General features: G+C 38.9%; 2 protein-coding genes across 6 annotated transcripts in view; both read right to left on the bottom strand.

Annotated features, from left to right (window-relative positions):
- fdxr (ferredoxin reductase) overlaps positions 1-6,379 on the bottom strand; it is a 36,886-nt gene extending 30,507 nt beyond the window's left edge. For 2 of the 3 annotated variants that reach the window (XR_004896341.1, XM_031291158.2), the window contains exons 1-3: positions 5,909-6,377; positions 4,992-5,095; positions 1,199-1,294 (exon numbers count right to left, since the gene is read on the bottom strand). Coding sequence is in view for 2 of the 3 variants with exons in the window: in XM_031291158.2 (XP_031147018.2) it covers positions 1,199-1,294; positions 4,992-5,095; positions 5,909-5,996 (288 nt within the window). In the remaining variant the exon portion in view is untranslated. Of the gene's footprint in view, positions 1-1,198; positions 1,295-4,991; positions 5,096-5,908 lie in introns of all 3 variants that reach the window. The other variant, XM_031291160.2, reaches the window with a different exon arrangement.
- A 2,526-nt stretch (positions 6,380-8,905) lies between these two features.
- On the bottom strand, positions 8,906-13,892 carry LOC116044117. Of its 3 annotated transcripts, none has more exons than XM_031291155.2 (4): positions 13,574-13,892; positions 12,577-12,942; positions 12,360-12,481; positions 8,906-9,527 (listed from the first exon to the last, which is right to left on the bottom strand). In XM_031291155.2, the coding sequence occupies exons 1-4, from the start codon at positions 13,659-13,661 to the stop codon at positions 9,378-9,380; spliced, it is 726 nt and encodes a 241-aa protein (XP_031147015.1). In that variant the 5' UTR covers positions 13,662-13,892; the 3' UTR covers positions 8,906-9,377. The 3 variants fall into 3 exon arrangements, with proteins under 3 accessions (XP_031147015.1, XP_031147016.1, XP_031147017.1); XM_031291156.2 differs by having other exon boundaries at positions 13,586-13,892; XM_031291157.2 differs by lacking the exon at positions 13,574-13,892 and adding an exon at positions 13,123-13,219.
- Positions 13,893-14,740: the final 848 nt, after the last annotated feature.

Here is a 14,740-nt window from a genome sequence, read left to right as displayed (position 1 = left end):
TTTCTGGGACACAGTGAAGAACTTTAATGCAAATAGTTGGATATTTTGGGAAACATGCTTAGATGAGAAGATCGATACGACACTAATTTCTGTAAAGTAACTATGAAGCTACAGCTAGCCTTTCGGCAAGAAAGCAAAATGTTTTGTTTATCAAATTGTCAGAAATAACAGGCAAATGTAATTTAGTAATGTAATAGTAATATAGATTTCTGTCAAATAAGGTAACGCAGACTCATTGTCTTTACTGTACGCAAACCGATCATGCTTACTGTCGTGCCGTCACCCCCCACCCCCAAAGGCCCATTCTAAGGCAGGAAATTATTAAAAATTATTAGGCAAGTTCTATAGGAATAATTTGTGTGTGTGTGTGTGTGTGTGTGTGTGCTAGAAAGCAAAATGTTGAACTATTGCTTTTGCAAAGAAAAACTCCCACACACTGTCTTAATTGCAAAACACATTACGTTTTTAAGAGTTGCAAAGAAAAACTCACACTCTGTCTTAATGAAAAACTCACACACTGTCTTAATGAAAAACTCACACACTGTCTTAATGAAAAACTCACACACTGTCTTAATGAAAAACTCCCACACACTGATTTTAACTTTGGCTCCAGACTGAGAGGCACATAATTTCTCCCTGCGTGTGAACCATCAGTCCCCACCAAGCTTGTTTTGTTTTTCATTTTCACTTTAATGCCTGCAGGATACTGTTATGGCAGACAGTTTCTGGGATCAACTAACATTCACATTGTCATGCAAAACTGCAACACGCATAACCTTGTAAGGTCTCACAATAGTTTTAATTGGCATACATGATCTGTTGGGTATTTTCCATATGTGCCAGGGACTTTTTCCAGCAGGCTGACAAAATTAAACTGCCTTCAAACGGTGAGACTTATCTTTTATCACATACTACTACAAGGACTGAAGTAAACCGGTTTGACTGAGTTTCTTTTTATTTAATATATAATAATAAGCCAATTAAAGTAATAGACACACCACGAACTGAGAGGAGAAATCATCACAGCACAGATCAAAGAGGACAAACTAAACATGTCAGCATTAGAAAAGCACTCTCACTTTCTATTAAGGTCAGCCTGCACCACAGTGGGCTACTTCAAAATGCTGACATCCCTGTCCGTATTGTAAATAACCAAATAGTGTCTGTTCTCTAAACACATCTATTTAGGATCAAGGACCTTGACTTCAGGATGATCAGGGGCCACCCCGAACCTGACCAGACCGAAGGGGACCGGCAGCCGCTCATAAAGGTCCACCTCAACATCTTGACGGGCCTGGGAGGACAAAAGGAGAGAGGCACAACATGTAAAACGGAATCCTTTTGATTACAGTTGTTGGATATTTGCAATGATTGGAAAGAAGTCTCCTTTTAAGAACATGACCATTTAGGCTGAGTTACAGGACTTAAAGGAATACGCCTCCGTTTGTTGAAATAGGGTTATTCACCGTCTCCTCTATACTTATATAGGTGGCCAAACGCATTTTTGTCTCAGTGCATGCATTGTCTTAGTCCGGCAGCGCCCCTGCTAGCTTAGCTTAGCGTAGTGAATGGAATCCTTTGTTGCCGGTTAGCATGTCGTGAGTAAAAGTGTGCCAACAACAAAAAACAAACAACCTAATTACTTCTTGTGGCCTGCGTATTCGACGAGTACAAATAGCAATGCAGATTAAGACTAGAGTCTTTCCTATATTGATTTGGGACTATACTGGGTGGAAGCACAGCCGAAGCACTGCTACTTAGGCGCAGAGATATCATGCAGCACCTGAAAACCCCCCAACTTCCGTCAACATACCGACGTGAATATTAGCTGGCTATTTTTCCTACAGTAGACAGTGAATGGCAATGAACATGGCGGATTTAACAATGTAGCTATGGCTGAACTTTGGCCTACTTTACCATATAAAGATTTGCTCACTAAGAACCTGTGAACCACAATCCCAAACTGGCAGTTTGATTTTCTGTATATTTAACTGTTTACCTAAAGTAAACTTCTTTGACTTTTATGCACATCATGTCTTTTTTTTTTATATTAGTTTTTCAAAAATTATACTTTGAAAAAATCCCAATATATCGCCTAACGCACAGTATCGAAATATATTGCAATATATTGAATCGTGACCCATGTATCGTGATACGTATCATATCGCCAGATTCTTGCCAATACACAGCCCTAGTGTACAAAGTAACATATTATACCATAACTTTTTATTTTTAGCCATGCTAGAAGTGTGGCTCTATGGATGGCAATGTCCACTTTGGTTCAACTGAAATATCTAAACGTTTAGCTCAAAACAACATAATGTTTAAGTAGCCTGTTAATCTTGTTATCGAATAAACCCCTTTGAAGAGACAAAACACGATTTAAAAAGAGATAAAATTATTAAAGACAAATTAGGCCCAGACACCTCCATGTTAGCTTGTGATGTCAGAGGTGAGAGCCATGTGCAGGCAATCCTGGGCCAGACTCTGACTGTTGTACATTATGTTAATGTCAAGTTTGAAGAGGGCTTAAACTGTCTGTACACTTACAAAGTTCTCAATGCTTCAGTTAACATTTAGGGACCCTCATTATGCTACCATTGAAGTGTGGTGATATTTTGAGCCTTTATAGTGGTATAAATAGCGATTTGTTCTACTTTCCCTGTGCCCCGAATACTAGCATTGTAAACTAATCAGCGGTCCGCGCTAACGTCTTTGAAGCTACAAACTCATTCGATTAGCATGAAAATATGTCCCAGAGAACGACAGAGTGGGTACACATCTGTTAATAAACCCTAGGTTCGTTTTGCGCCGGAACTGTCCTTTAAAAAAGATCTGGGAAAGGGATTGTAATTCAAGTTTAGGAGAATAAAACCATGGTAGTACATTTCAGCTGCTCAGTTTAAGATGCAGAAGGCAAATTTACAAACTACTGAATCTATACACAGGTAGCCTATTGTTATACACCAGTTGAACTTGAAAATGGGACCTGTGAATTAGAGTTTAGATTCTCTGCCCTAGCCCGAACCCGGGCCGATATTTTCCACCGCTATCCTCGGCTTGATCAAGGGCCCGGCCCAGCCCGGCCCGGGCCCTTGATCAAGCATTTGTGTTTTTTTTTATCATTTACTTTACTTTTTTTTTATCCATTACTTTATCAGCCTTATTCGGTGGGGAGAAAGCTATGCCTCTCCAGCTCCTCCCGTAGCTCTGGGTCTATGTCCTGCACTGACTTCAGTGTGGGGTAAACTGTGCTACATCGTGTCTCTCCCCTCTGCAGCACTGTTATCGGCCAGCGCGTCAGCATGCAGACCGTGGTGAAGGACAGTATTAATTAGGACAAGAAAGTCTCCTATATGGTTCCAGGGCTTTGATTATGTTGCTGCCTTGATTTGTTACCCACACTATTCGGCTGAGGGAGCAGCTATAGGGTCGAGTTTAGTTAGAGTTTTTTTTTACGTTTCTTCATTCGGATCCATTTGCGATCCATTCCATTCTGAATAAACAAACAGCGCAGTTTACATGCTTCGTCCTTGTTGCATTATTTATTAAGATAATTCTAAACCGATTTCTGTAGTTCAAACAACTCAGAATTGTAGTTGAGAACGTCAGTTAAAACGGCCCACGTATTCAAAAAATGTCGGGTTTAAAATCGAGCTCGGGCTCATAATTACAGTTAATCTGTCGGGCCGGGCTCGGACACAACGTGCATGGGCTCGGGTAGGGTCGGGCTTGATTTTTTGGGCCCGATCTATGCTCTATTGTGAATGATAATTATTATTGAAAGTATTCCTTCAATTTTGTTATTTTTATTTGACTTAACCATTTCATGTGCCCAAATGTCTTCTGTTTCCTGTTCTTTACGGATTTAAAAAGGTGCCTTGTGGTATATTATGTTCTTTATGCATTGGAAAACTTAATAAAAACTTGAATTACCACAATGACAAAAAAAAAGACATCAAAGAGCCACACAGCTGCATTTAAATAACACCAGCTAATGCTTTACAATAAAATGTGTTAAGAAATAAAGCTCTTTCTTTCTTTCCAATAAAATATCTCTACAAAACCTAGGCAATATTTAGGACAACTTGTCACACAGAGATCAATGTGTACTGTGTACTAGCCTGATGACTCAAAAAATACCAGCTTAGTCTACACAAAGCAGTCTGCAACTTATTTCCTGTCCTACTAATACGAGGCCTGTGCGGTTATAAGTATGAGCATTTATTTAAAGGCACGCATTGAAAACTTAAGCAAACAAGAGTCAGTCAGTCAGGGTGAGTTTTCTAAGGAAGTGCACACCTATTTCTCTGTTTCATTTTGACCTGGTTATTTGTCCAAGGTGGACCTGTAGGCTAAAATGTTGTAACTACAAGCAGAGAATATATTTTAAACATAATACATATAGCAGGAACTTTATTTTCTTTTTGGTCAAGCTGAAAGGTTTTAAACTTATTTGCCTTAAATGTGCTCCACTTTGCCACTGTTAAAGACTGGACGTGTTTTCTATCCTTATCAACAAACATAATAATGAATAATGGTGGATAAGCTTGCCCTGCTGAAAACACAGTGGCTGGTATGTGCTGGTCCACCAGCATGGTCTAAGACATTGTTCTTACAGTATGTGTTGTACTACTGCAGAATAATGTGAAGGTATAAAAGAAATGTTGATAATTGTGAAGCAGATGTGGTTACGTTAACTTAGGCTAGGATCACATAGGCTGACTGATACATAGGTAGCTACTATTGGGTGTATTAGGTCATTGTAGGCAATGTTTCAAATCAGTGAGCAGGACTGCTTTATGGCAATATTGTATGTTCATAAAATATTCACAATAAAATATTAAAGTAGTTAGCCGGTGTCAGTATCTAATTTTCCAGATACTTGACTATATCACAATATAAAATTATACTTTGATAGACGTGTTATCCGTACCGCCCAATCCTAATGCCTATAGATATTCTCCAACATAACCAAAACCGGTAAATACCTTGATCAAACTCTGTGCCGTGTAGAATGCTGCTGGACCGCTTCCAACAATACACACCTTTGGGCTGCAAGTGGAAAAAGAAGCATTTCCACTGCCATTCATACCTGCGGAATCAGCAGAGGGTGAATGAGAGATCATTGCAATTGCAGCAAACAAACAAAACATTTAAGGGGGCTGAGGGAAGATGCTGTGGGATGAGGGGTCACATATATACCGATACTGTAATAGCGGTAGTTTTAAAGGGAATTCTTCGTCTCTCTTTTGACTCCTGCTTTGCTCTTTGGTCTCCTAACATAAGTCTTCATATTTGCTACTGTGCCTCACCATAATGTATTCAGAATCTGCCAAATAATTATACTTGTATGTTCTTGGTTGCTGCTTTATTGATGTTATTGTATGAATAAGAAAATAGAAAAACAATGATGCTTGTATGAACAACTGTGCAGTCTGTACCCAATGATGATCTGCAATAAACATACTTTCAAAAAAAAAAAAACATTGCAGCTAACAGGAAAGACTAAACTTGTTGTAACACGTCCTACTTTGCAACATTCCCCCAGCAGTTCACAGCTACTGTCCACTAAGTTACGGTACTGGTTCATTGAAAAACTGAGTAACTTTAAGGCATAAAGTTGTGCAATATTACATTTTACTGATATAAGTGCTGCTAGGTACACTGCGTATATGCCGAAATGACAAGCGAAGTCAAGTCAAGTGGTGTCTAGTTTCAAACAAGTATGCAGCTTTGTCGGAAGGCAATTTAAACAAATTTATAATTGTCTAACTTTTGTACTGGGTTTGGCACGTGTTGCCTCCATATAGAAAAACTAATACTGGCTGTACTAGCTAGATATATTAAGCGTTAAATACCGCGGCGTTAATACACAACTTAACATTATGGTTTCAAAGTGCCTCACCATCATAAAATCGGCTTATCCATGCAGGCCTACTTATTCCTTTAGTCCACAACTTCAACCCGGAAAACATCATTTTATGGCCGCTCATCTTCTTCCCTGGCTACAAACAAACGTTCTGGCTTGAAAAAAAGAAATAGTTAAACCCACTCTGTTGTTTTCCTGGTATTTAGTAACAAGCTCCACATTGCTGCCTCTGCTTTGAGCTTTGGACAGTCAGCAGAACTGAGCGCAAAGGCCAAGGTGAAAAACGTTCATCTTTCCTGGGCTGCGTGTTCGCAAATACCTTAACGTTAATGATGCTATCAGTTAATTTCATGTACGCGTTTCGAACCGCGTTTCTTTATTTGTACCAATATTAACTTTATCATAGTTACAGTGGTATCTTCAACAGACTGTTTTCAAGGCTGCACCGTGTGTTACACCCGAGACAGTCCGTGGAACACCGACAATTCAGTACGAAGGTTCCACATATTGTAAACAGGGCTGCTTGGCCAACTCGCATTGACCGTCACACTTTTCACACGCCACACGTCTATTTTCTCACGCAAAGAATAACTAGCTAATTTATAACTGATAACTTGGGCTCAGTGGTGGAATGTAACTTAGTACATTTACACAAGTACTGTACTTAAGTACAAATTTGAGTTGTACTTTTTACTCCACTACATTCATCTGACAGCTTTAGTTACTAGTTACTTTACAAATTAAGATTTGCACACAAAAGACATGCAGCTTATAAAATACGATGTTTTATTATAAATTAAACCACCCAACAATATAAAGGCCGTCAAGTACAGCTGAAATGATTAGCCGATTAAACACAGAACTGTTTGGATCGTTTCCAGTTTCTAAAATGTGAAGATGATTCCGCATTGAGTACTTTTACTTTGAATACTTTAAGTACATTTTTCTGATGATACTTACATACTTTTACTTAAGTAACAGTTTCAATGCAATACTTTTACTTGTAACAGAGTATTTTTACAGTCTGGTATTAGTAGCTACTTTTACTTAAGTAAATTATCTGAATACTTCTTCCACCACTGCTTGGACTGCCCTAGTTACCTATGCGCGCGACATCCTACGTGCGTGTGCATGTTAATGTTCAGAATTAAAAGCTGGCATAGCTGAAACTTGAGTGGAAATATTATTACAGCAGAAAACAACATGATCCAAAATGAAAGTAAACTAAATTCTAAAGTAGCATACAACACAAATCATACTTTGTGTTGTTTTATTTAACATGTTTATGCTTCATGTTTTTAGTTTTTTTTATGGTAGTACATTTCAGGTGCTCAGTTTAAGATGCAGTAGGCACATTTACAAACTACTGAATTTATACACAGGTAGCCTAAACACCAGTTGAACTTGTGCCTGTGAATGATAATTATTATACATATACATGTGGCGCACTTGGGCAAAGGGTGAGATCAGAAGGAGCAGGGAGAAGTTTTAAGGGATTCACAAATTTCCGTGAAGCTGTGTAAACACGCCTGTTGATGTGTAGATGAAACTGTGTAAAATAATTAACACGTTTACTTTGCACATGGGCAGGGAGGTTTCTGTGGTTATTTTACAAAAAGTCTGATGCTGGTTGAACAACATTTAACTACACACTGTGCTGTGCGTAATTGTGGCTCGACAGTGAACCATGACTTCAGTTAGAGACTGCAGATGGAACAGATAGCTGCTGCCTTCAGATGGCTGTAAATAGACTTAAAGGAAAGCCCTTCAGTATAGTAGGCTGCTATTGCTTTGCTAATTCAAGTTTCAGTTCATGGAGCTGTAACAGTATGTGGCATCTCAGGTATTTATTTCATCAAATAAAAATGATCAAAAAGCATCATGAACCACCAAGAATTCAGAGTTGGCAGTTTCAACTTTTTAAGTGAACTTAGGTGGGTGGATGGATGGATGAATGGTTGGATGGATGGATGGATGGATGGATACTTTATTTATCCCGAGGGAAATTTTAGAATAATCAGCATCAGAGGTTATGATGTCTGGAGTTTGGCAAGTCTGCTGATCCGCCTATCTATGTATTCATCATTGTCCATAATTGATTAGTGATTTGGCATTTCATCTCTAAATGCTTTGGAATTGTGAACCTGGCTGCTGAACCTTTGAAAATTCCTGGGGGTTGAGTTGGGATGACCTCACCACTGCGGTGGGTAATGTCAAAGAAGGCCTACTCATAAAATGTAAAGACAGAGATATCAAATCTCAATCCAAACTAAATTTAAAGTTGGCAGCTCTGCTGGTCACCTTTAGATACTTTTTAAATTAATTAGTTATTTTCCTCTATAGGAACCATTGACTGACAGCTTACATTACCAAATAAGTAGTCTCGCATTGCCAGACCTTCCTCCACAGTGCTGCGGAGGAGGGTCTGGCTAGTCCACACGACATTCTGGGATAGGAGAAAAACTTGCTCTGGTTTATTGGCATTTCTTTTAGCCAATCACAATCACCTCTGCAAAACAGCCTCGGAAAAGGAAAGGTTGTTTTAGTCATGCAACAGAAAACTCAGATCGGACAGATAGTCTAGCTAGCTGTCTGGATTTACCCTGCAGAGATCTGAGTAGCAGTTAACCATAGTCCTCATAAATCAACCAGAGTTTAAAATGCCAACACAAAGAAAGCGGAAGGTTCCAGACATCCGGACGGAATTGCCGTCGGCACCTGAACAATCCCAGAAGTGGTATGTCGTGGTTATAGACTACCAAATGTACCAACTACTGTGTGTGAATTAATTTGTCATGTGATAATCCAGTTTGACAACAACTGGCATTGTGTCGTTGAAAGTTGTCTCCCTAAAATAGAAATCTGAACATCAAGACATTAAGACTGAATGGTGCAATACTAAGATATATAATGTGAATGCCAGTTTGAAGTGGATTTTCTTCTATTCAAGGATAAAGATGGTGGTTTTTTTATTACTATTTTAAAGACTCTTCAAAGGAACTGCAAAACTATACTATATATACTATACTATACAAATATTGAGATTTAATGTACATAAATTCAGACAGAAATTGGTTCAAAAAGTTCAAATTATTTATGACACTCAAAGGAAACACGTAGAATAGGTATCCTGCAAAAGTCAACAGTTTAAGCCCACCTGTAATGCGACATACTGTATAGAAGAACAATAATGCTTGCTCTGCACTTTTTTACTAACACTCTTCACACACATTGAACCTGTACACCCAACATCAGCCAGGATGTGGTAGCTCATCGCTTTTCTGCAAACAAAACACAAATTTGTATAAAAAAGGAAATGAGCAAGAAGTGAGACACCTTTCCTGGGTTGAGCACATTAGGCAAGCTGCTGACTCAAAATATCTTAACCATCTGTTACAAACCCTCTGTGCAATACATTAACCGTATAGTTCATTAATCCGTTTTGACAACAACTGTTCTAAAGAATGGCCATGTCATATCATTATCATCACATCGATTCTTAGCACTACAGAATGCCCCTGAAATCCAAAGTAGGACTATTTACATATGTGTCTAAGTAGGTACAATGTTGATCTCCCCGCTGAGGACAGATATGGTGAGGCCGGTTAACTCTGGGTGGTTTTACAGCTCTGGCCGGTCTGAAGTTCTTTTTAAACTGTAGAAACACAAAAAAAGCAATACATTGAAAAATTGTGGCATTGTACTTGCATTATTATGTGAGCAGGTCCATATGCTTGCAGTATGGTGGCCGAAACGGTTCAACACAAATACAAAAGCCACAATACAAAAACAACAGCTACAACACAAACACAAAAGCCACAACACAAATGCAAAAGATACAACAACAAACGCAAAAGCTACACACAAACGCAAAAGCCACAACACAAATACATAAGCAACAACGGAAGTGAGTGTGTTGTTGACGAACGGAGCCGGCGAATGAAGTAAAGTACTTGTATGTTTGAGAAGTAAGTGAAACATGGTTCCTTGCTAATTATGACTGCCGCTGCGTGATTGTCACAAATAAGCAATGTTGTTCAATATCTTTGTATTTCATATGTATGTATACTCTGCCATTTAGGCTACGAAGGAAAGTGTGTGTGTGTGTGTGTGTGTGTGTGTGTGTGTGTGTGTGTGTGTGTGCCTATTTGTAGGGTAATACTGACGTCATGCAGCAAAACCATAGACTGTACAAATGGTAATATACAGTCTATGAACAAACCCTTTTACATGGCTAGTCCACAGTCTGAATTCTATTTATTTACTTATTTTATTTTCCAGTAGTAAGCACGAAGCAAGGTCATTTATAAAATTCTGGGTTTATTTCATTCAGACCAACCGTGTATGACCATGAACGTAGACAGTGTATGACAGATTACGCCCCTAACACTGTAATAGGCAGCATAACACAATTAGCATTTACTTTAAACATCTGTTTACTGTAACCATAACCACATACACACACACACACACACACACACACACACACACACACACACACACACACACACACACACACACACACACTCTCCAAACCAACCGTATCAAGGGAATTTGCCGCTGGGAGCTGATCAATAACCAGATAGATAAGGTTAACAAGTTACAAGCACGTAACAGTGGGATATAATATTTGTGTGATTTAAACAGCTTCACTAAACGTGACAAACTATAGACTTTAAACGTAGCACTCGCGCGTTAAAAGACACTGGACACCATTTAGATAACGTTATACCTGTAGCTTCGTAGCCTAAATGGCAGAGTACATACACATGAAAATAAAAAAGATATTGAACAACATTGCTTATTTGTGATGTCACGTAGTGACAGTTATCATAATTAGCCGGGAACCATGTTTCACTTACTTCTCAAACATACAAGAACTTTCTTCCTGCGGCTCCGTTTGTCAACAACACACTCACTTCCGTTGTCGCTTATGTATTTGTGTTGTGGCTTTTGTGTTTGTGTTGTAGCTTTTGTGTTTGTGTTGTAGCTTTTGTGTTTGTGTTGTAGCTTTTGTATTTGTGCTGAACCATCTTTGCCACTGTATTGCATATATGAGAAGCCATCTAGGTCAAAAGTGAATACTTCCCTCGTACATACCTATCTTCACTTGCAGTGGTGGAAGAAGTATTCAGATCATTTACTTAAGTAAAAGTACTAATACCACACTGTAAAAATACTCTGTTACAAGTAAAAGTCTTTCATTGAAAATGTTACTTAAGTAAAAGTATGTAAGTATCATCAGGATAATGTACTTAAAGTATTAAAAGTAAAAGTACTTAATGCAGAAAAATCCTCACATTTTAGAAACTGGAAATGATCCAAACCATTCTGTGTTTACCATTTCAGCTGTACTTGACAGCCTTTATATTGTTGGGTGGTTTAATTTATAATAAAACATCGTATTTTATAAGCTGCATGTCTTTTGTGTGCAAATCTTAATTTGTAAAGTAACTAGTAACTTAAGCTGTCAGATGAATGTAGTGGAGTAAAAAGTACAATATTTCTCTCTGAAATGTAGCAGAGTAGAAGTATAAAGTGGCATGAAAAGAAAATACTCACAGTATAGCACAAGTACCTCAAATTTGTAAGTACAGTACTTGAGTAAATGTACTTAATTACATTCCACCACTGTTCACTTGCACATGCATAACATGACAATGTGTATGAGAGTATATGAATATGAGTATGTATGTATGTAGGCCTCTGTATGTATGTATGTATGTATGTGTACAGGTGGTCGGGGTGGATAGCGGGATCACACAAACACTGGACTTCCACTCAGGTCAGAGTTTGCAACCTGCTTTAAACCAAAGGTCAAATTATTGACTTAGTTACATATTTACGTTGACTACCATCTTGTGGTAGCAACATCTTGTTGATTTTACATGTGGTTAACGTTGTGAATTCAAGCAAAAATACTGGGTTAGGTTTAGGAAAAAATAACGGGACGTGAATTAAGTAGTCAACGTAAATAAGTCACTAAGTCAATAAATTGACTTTTAGTGGACTTGAGTCGCACTTAAGTCACACACACAGTTACTTCAGACTTGACTCGGACTCAAGATGTGGGACTCGTGAACAATCTTTATTTTTAGGAAACTTCAGATGAGTTGACTGTTATTCCCCTCCCTGCGTGACCTATGACCTACCTACGTAACACATAATATGTAACGTATCTGCTGTGCGCCACCACACGTGAGAGAGGACAACAAACATGTTGACCGCACCAGCAGCTGTTGTCATCATAAGCCTTGGCTTTAAAAGCTTCATACAAGGCCCAAACAAAAGAAGCACTGAATGCAAAACTTGAGACTGTAGCTCAGAGACTTGTGAGCATCTCTGACACACACACACACACACACACACACACTGTCATACTCATATATGGTCACGTTATGCATGCATGTGCAAGTGAAGTATGCATGTACTGCATGTGTGAATTTTGGCCTAGATGGCTTCTCATACAGTATATAGTAGTACTTACTCGTTTGCGTCTCACAATCACTCGAACGAGGAGGAACAAAAGGACAGTGAATGCTGTGACAAAAAAGGCAATCAAGATGAGAGCCCAAATGTGATCCCTGCATTGTTCCTGTGGATCTCCCTCTGTGGAAATCAATGACAACAACTTAGTTAAAGCATTTTATGTGAATGTACAGTGTGTGTGCATGTTTGAACTCAAAATGATTGGTTCTTTTAACCTTTGACAATAATAATGGTGCCATTGCTGGGCAGTTTTTCAGAATTCGCCATATCTGATTTGAAGTATAGCCAGCTACAGTAATACAAGCCTGTGTCCTCCTGCCCCAGCAGAGACAGCTGCAGGGTAAACCCGTAGCCCTCCCGGATCTGCTGGTCTGGAGCTACGTTAATTCGGCCTACAAATTCTGCAGCTGTAGTATTCTTGGTCACTAGTCCGTTCTTCAAGGACAAGAACACAATGTCCCTTTTGTCATGAAAGGCCCTCTGCAGGTACAAGCCCATGGGCTCAGGCAAGGATGTGGAGCATGTGATCTTAGCAGATGAGTTGACTCTCATTAGAGAGATGGACGAGGGATCTTGAGAAACTGTCAGGGAAAGATGTATTGTTACTGACTGCCTCGCCTCAAGTCTCCATTTATGGAGATAACATTACATATATCAGTCACACAGGCAATATGTTTCTGCATAAATAGTTGAAATACTTCTGATAATTTAAGATTTTGCTGATAAAATCATTTTTAATTTGGGGGGCCCTGGTAGCTCACCTGGTCGACCATGCACCCCATTGTACTGTACCAATGCTCAATTCTTACTGCAGTGTCCCAGGTTTGAGTACGACCCCCGGCCCTTTGCTGCATGTCCACCCCCTTCTCTCCACCCCGTCTTCATCTGTCCTATCAATACAGGCCAAAAAAATACACCCCAAAAAATAATCTTTAAAAAAAAATACTTTTAATTAAGTACAATTTCTAATGGACTTTTACTTGTAATTCATTGTTGTATTGGTACTTAAAGTAAAGAATCAATAAAGAGTCATTTTACCACCATTGCTTTCAGATACATTACTCATAGAGCAAAAACAGGACGAGGCTGCAAACAAATAGGAACAGATGACTCACACTCCCATTCAAAATATCTTCATTGTTTTGAATATTAAACCAAAAACATATCCATCCTTCCTCTCTATCTCTCTCTCACACACACACACACACACACACACACACTCACCTGTCCAGGTGCTGAGCATTACGTTAGCAGGCATGCAGAGTAAACCCAACACACAGTTCCACCAGTGGGCCTTCATCCTGCAAGAGTGGCTGCAGGCGGGGTACCCTTAGGCTACCCGACTGACTGACAGTCTTGACTGTCACGCGAACACTTAAAAAGAGCAGTGTGGTTTACAAAGGAAATGTGACACTGACTGTTGTTACTTACTTGGTCTTTATCAGCTGTGTGTGGGTGGGTGTTTGCGTGCTGTGCTGCATTAGATCAAAGATGTGGAAATGCTTGTTACTGACAGAATTTTATTTCAAGAGATGTTCCATCTTGTACCACCTTTAACTGTTACATGTAATATACACACAGTATATCCATCATACTACATCACAGTATATCCAGCTAATATGCTGGATATACTGTGATGTAGTATCACAGTATACTATATACTGGATCACAGTATATCCAGCATATTACATTACACTATATCCAGCATTTTACATCATAGTATATCCAGCATACTACATCAATCACTCCTTTCACAGTAGGGCCTATACAATATAACACTCACTATTGATGCCTACTTGGCATGTTTTTATAATACAGAATGAATTGAGTGACATGAAAGGCTTTGCATTGCACTTCTATAAAGTTATAGACTTGCAAAGGGACAAAAATCAATCAATCAAAATCACCTGATTTTTAATTCCCAGTATGGGTCAAGCTCATAGACTGCAGAAATAATGAACAAAGCTTCCAGGCAGTGAAGCCAATGAAGAAGTGCCTTAAACCTGCATTTTTTGCAGTCTGTTTCTATGAAAGTCTACAGGGAAATGACCCTACTTCTCACTTCTGCTTTATTACCAAAGTAAACATTTTCACAATGAGTTTGTGGTCTCAATCACTAGTTTTAAGTCTTCTTCAATACAGCATGATGTTCTGTTCATTTTGTAAATGATTAGGGACCGTTCCGTATTAATGGAATGGACCAGCGGAGGAAAGAAAGTGGAGGGTCAAGGCTTTATTATTCTTTGTTGAGGGGAGGTTCACCCATAGTTTTAAGTCTACGGGGGTCACCCAACTTTTCTATTCATGAAAACAGCAAAATTTCAAAGTGGCTTGTTTGGTGTGTAAGGGGCACTTATAAAGTAGAGTAAAGTGCTGCCT

This window comes from Sander lucioperca, chromosome 22 (assembly GCF_008315115.2).
Source record: "Sander lucioperca isolate FBNREF2018 chromosome 22, SLUC_FBN_1.2, whole genome shotgun sequence".
NCBI classification, from domain to species: domain Eukaryota; kingdom Metazoa; phylum Chordata; class Actinopteri; order Perciformes; family Percidae; genus Sander; species Sander lucioperca.
This window is presented reverse-complemented; position numbering and strand designations above follow the sequence as displayed.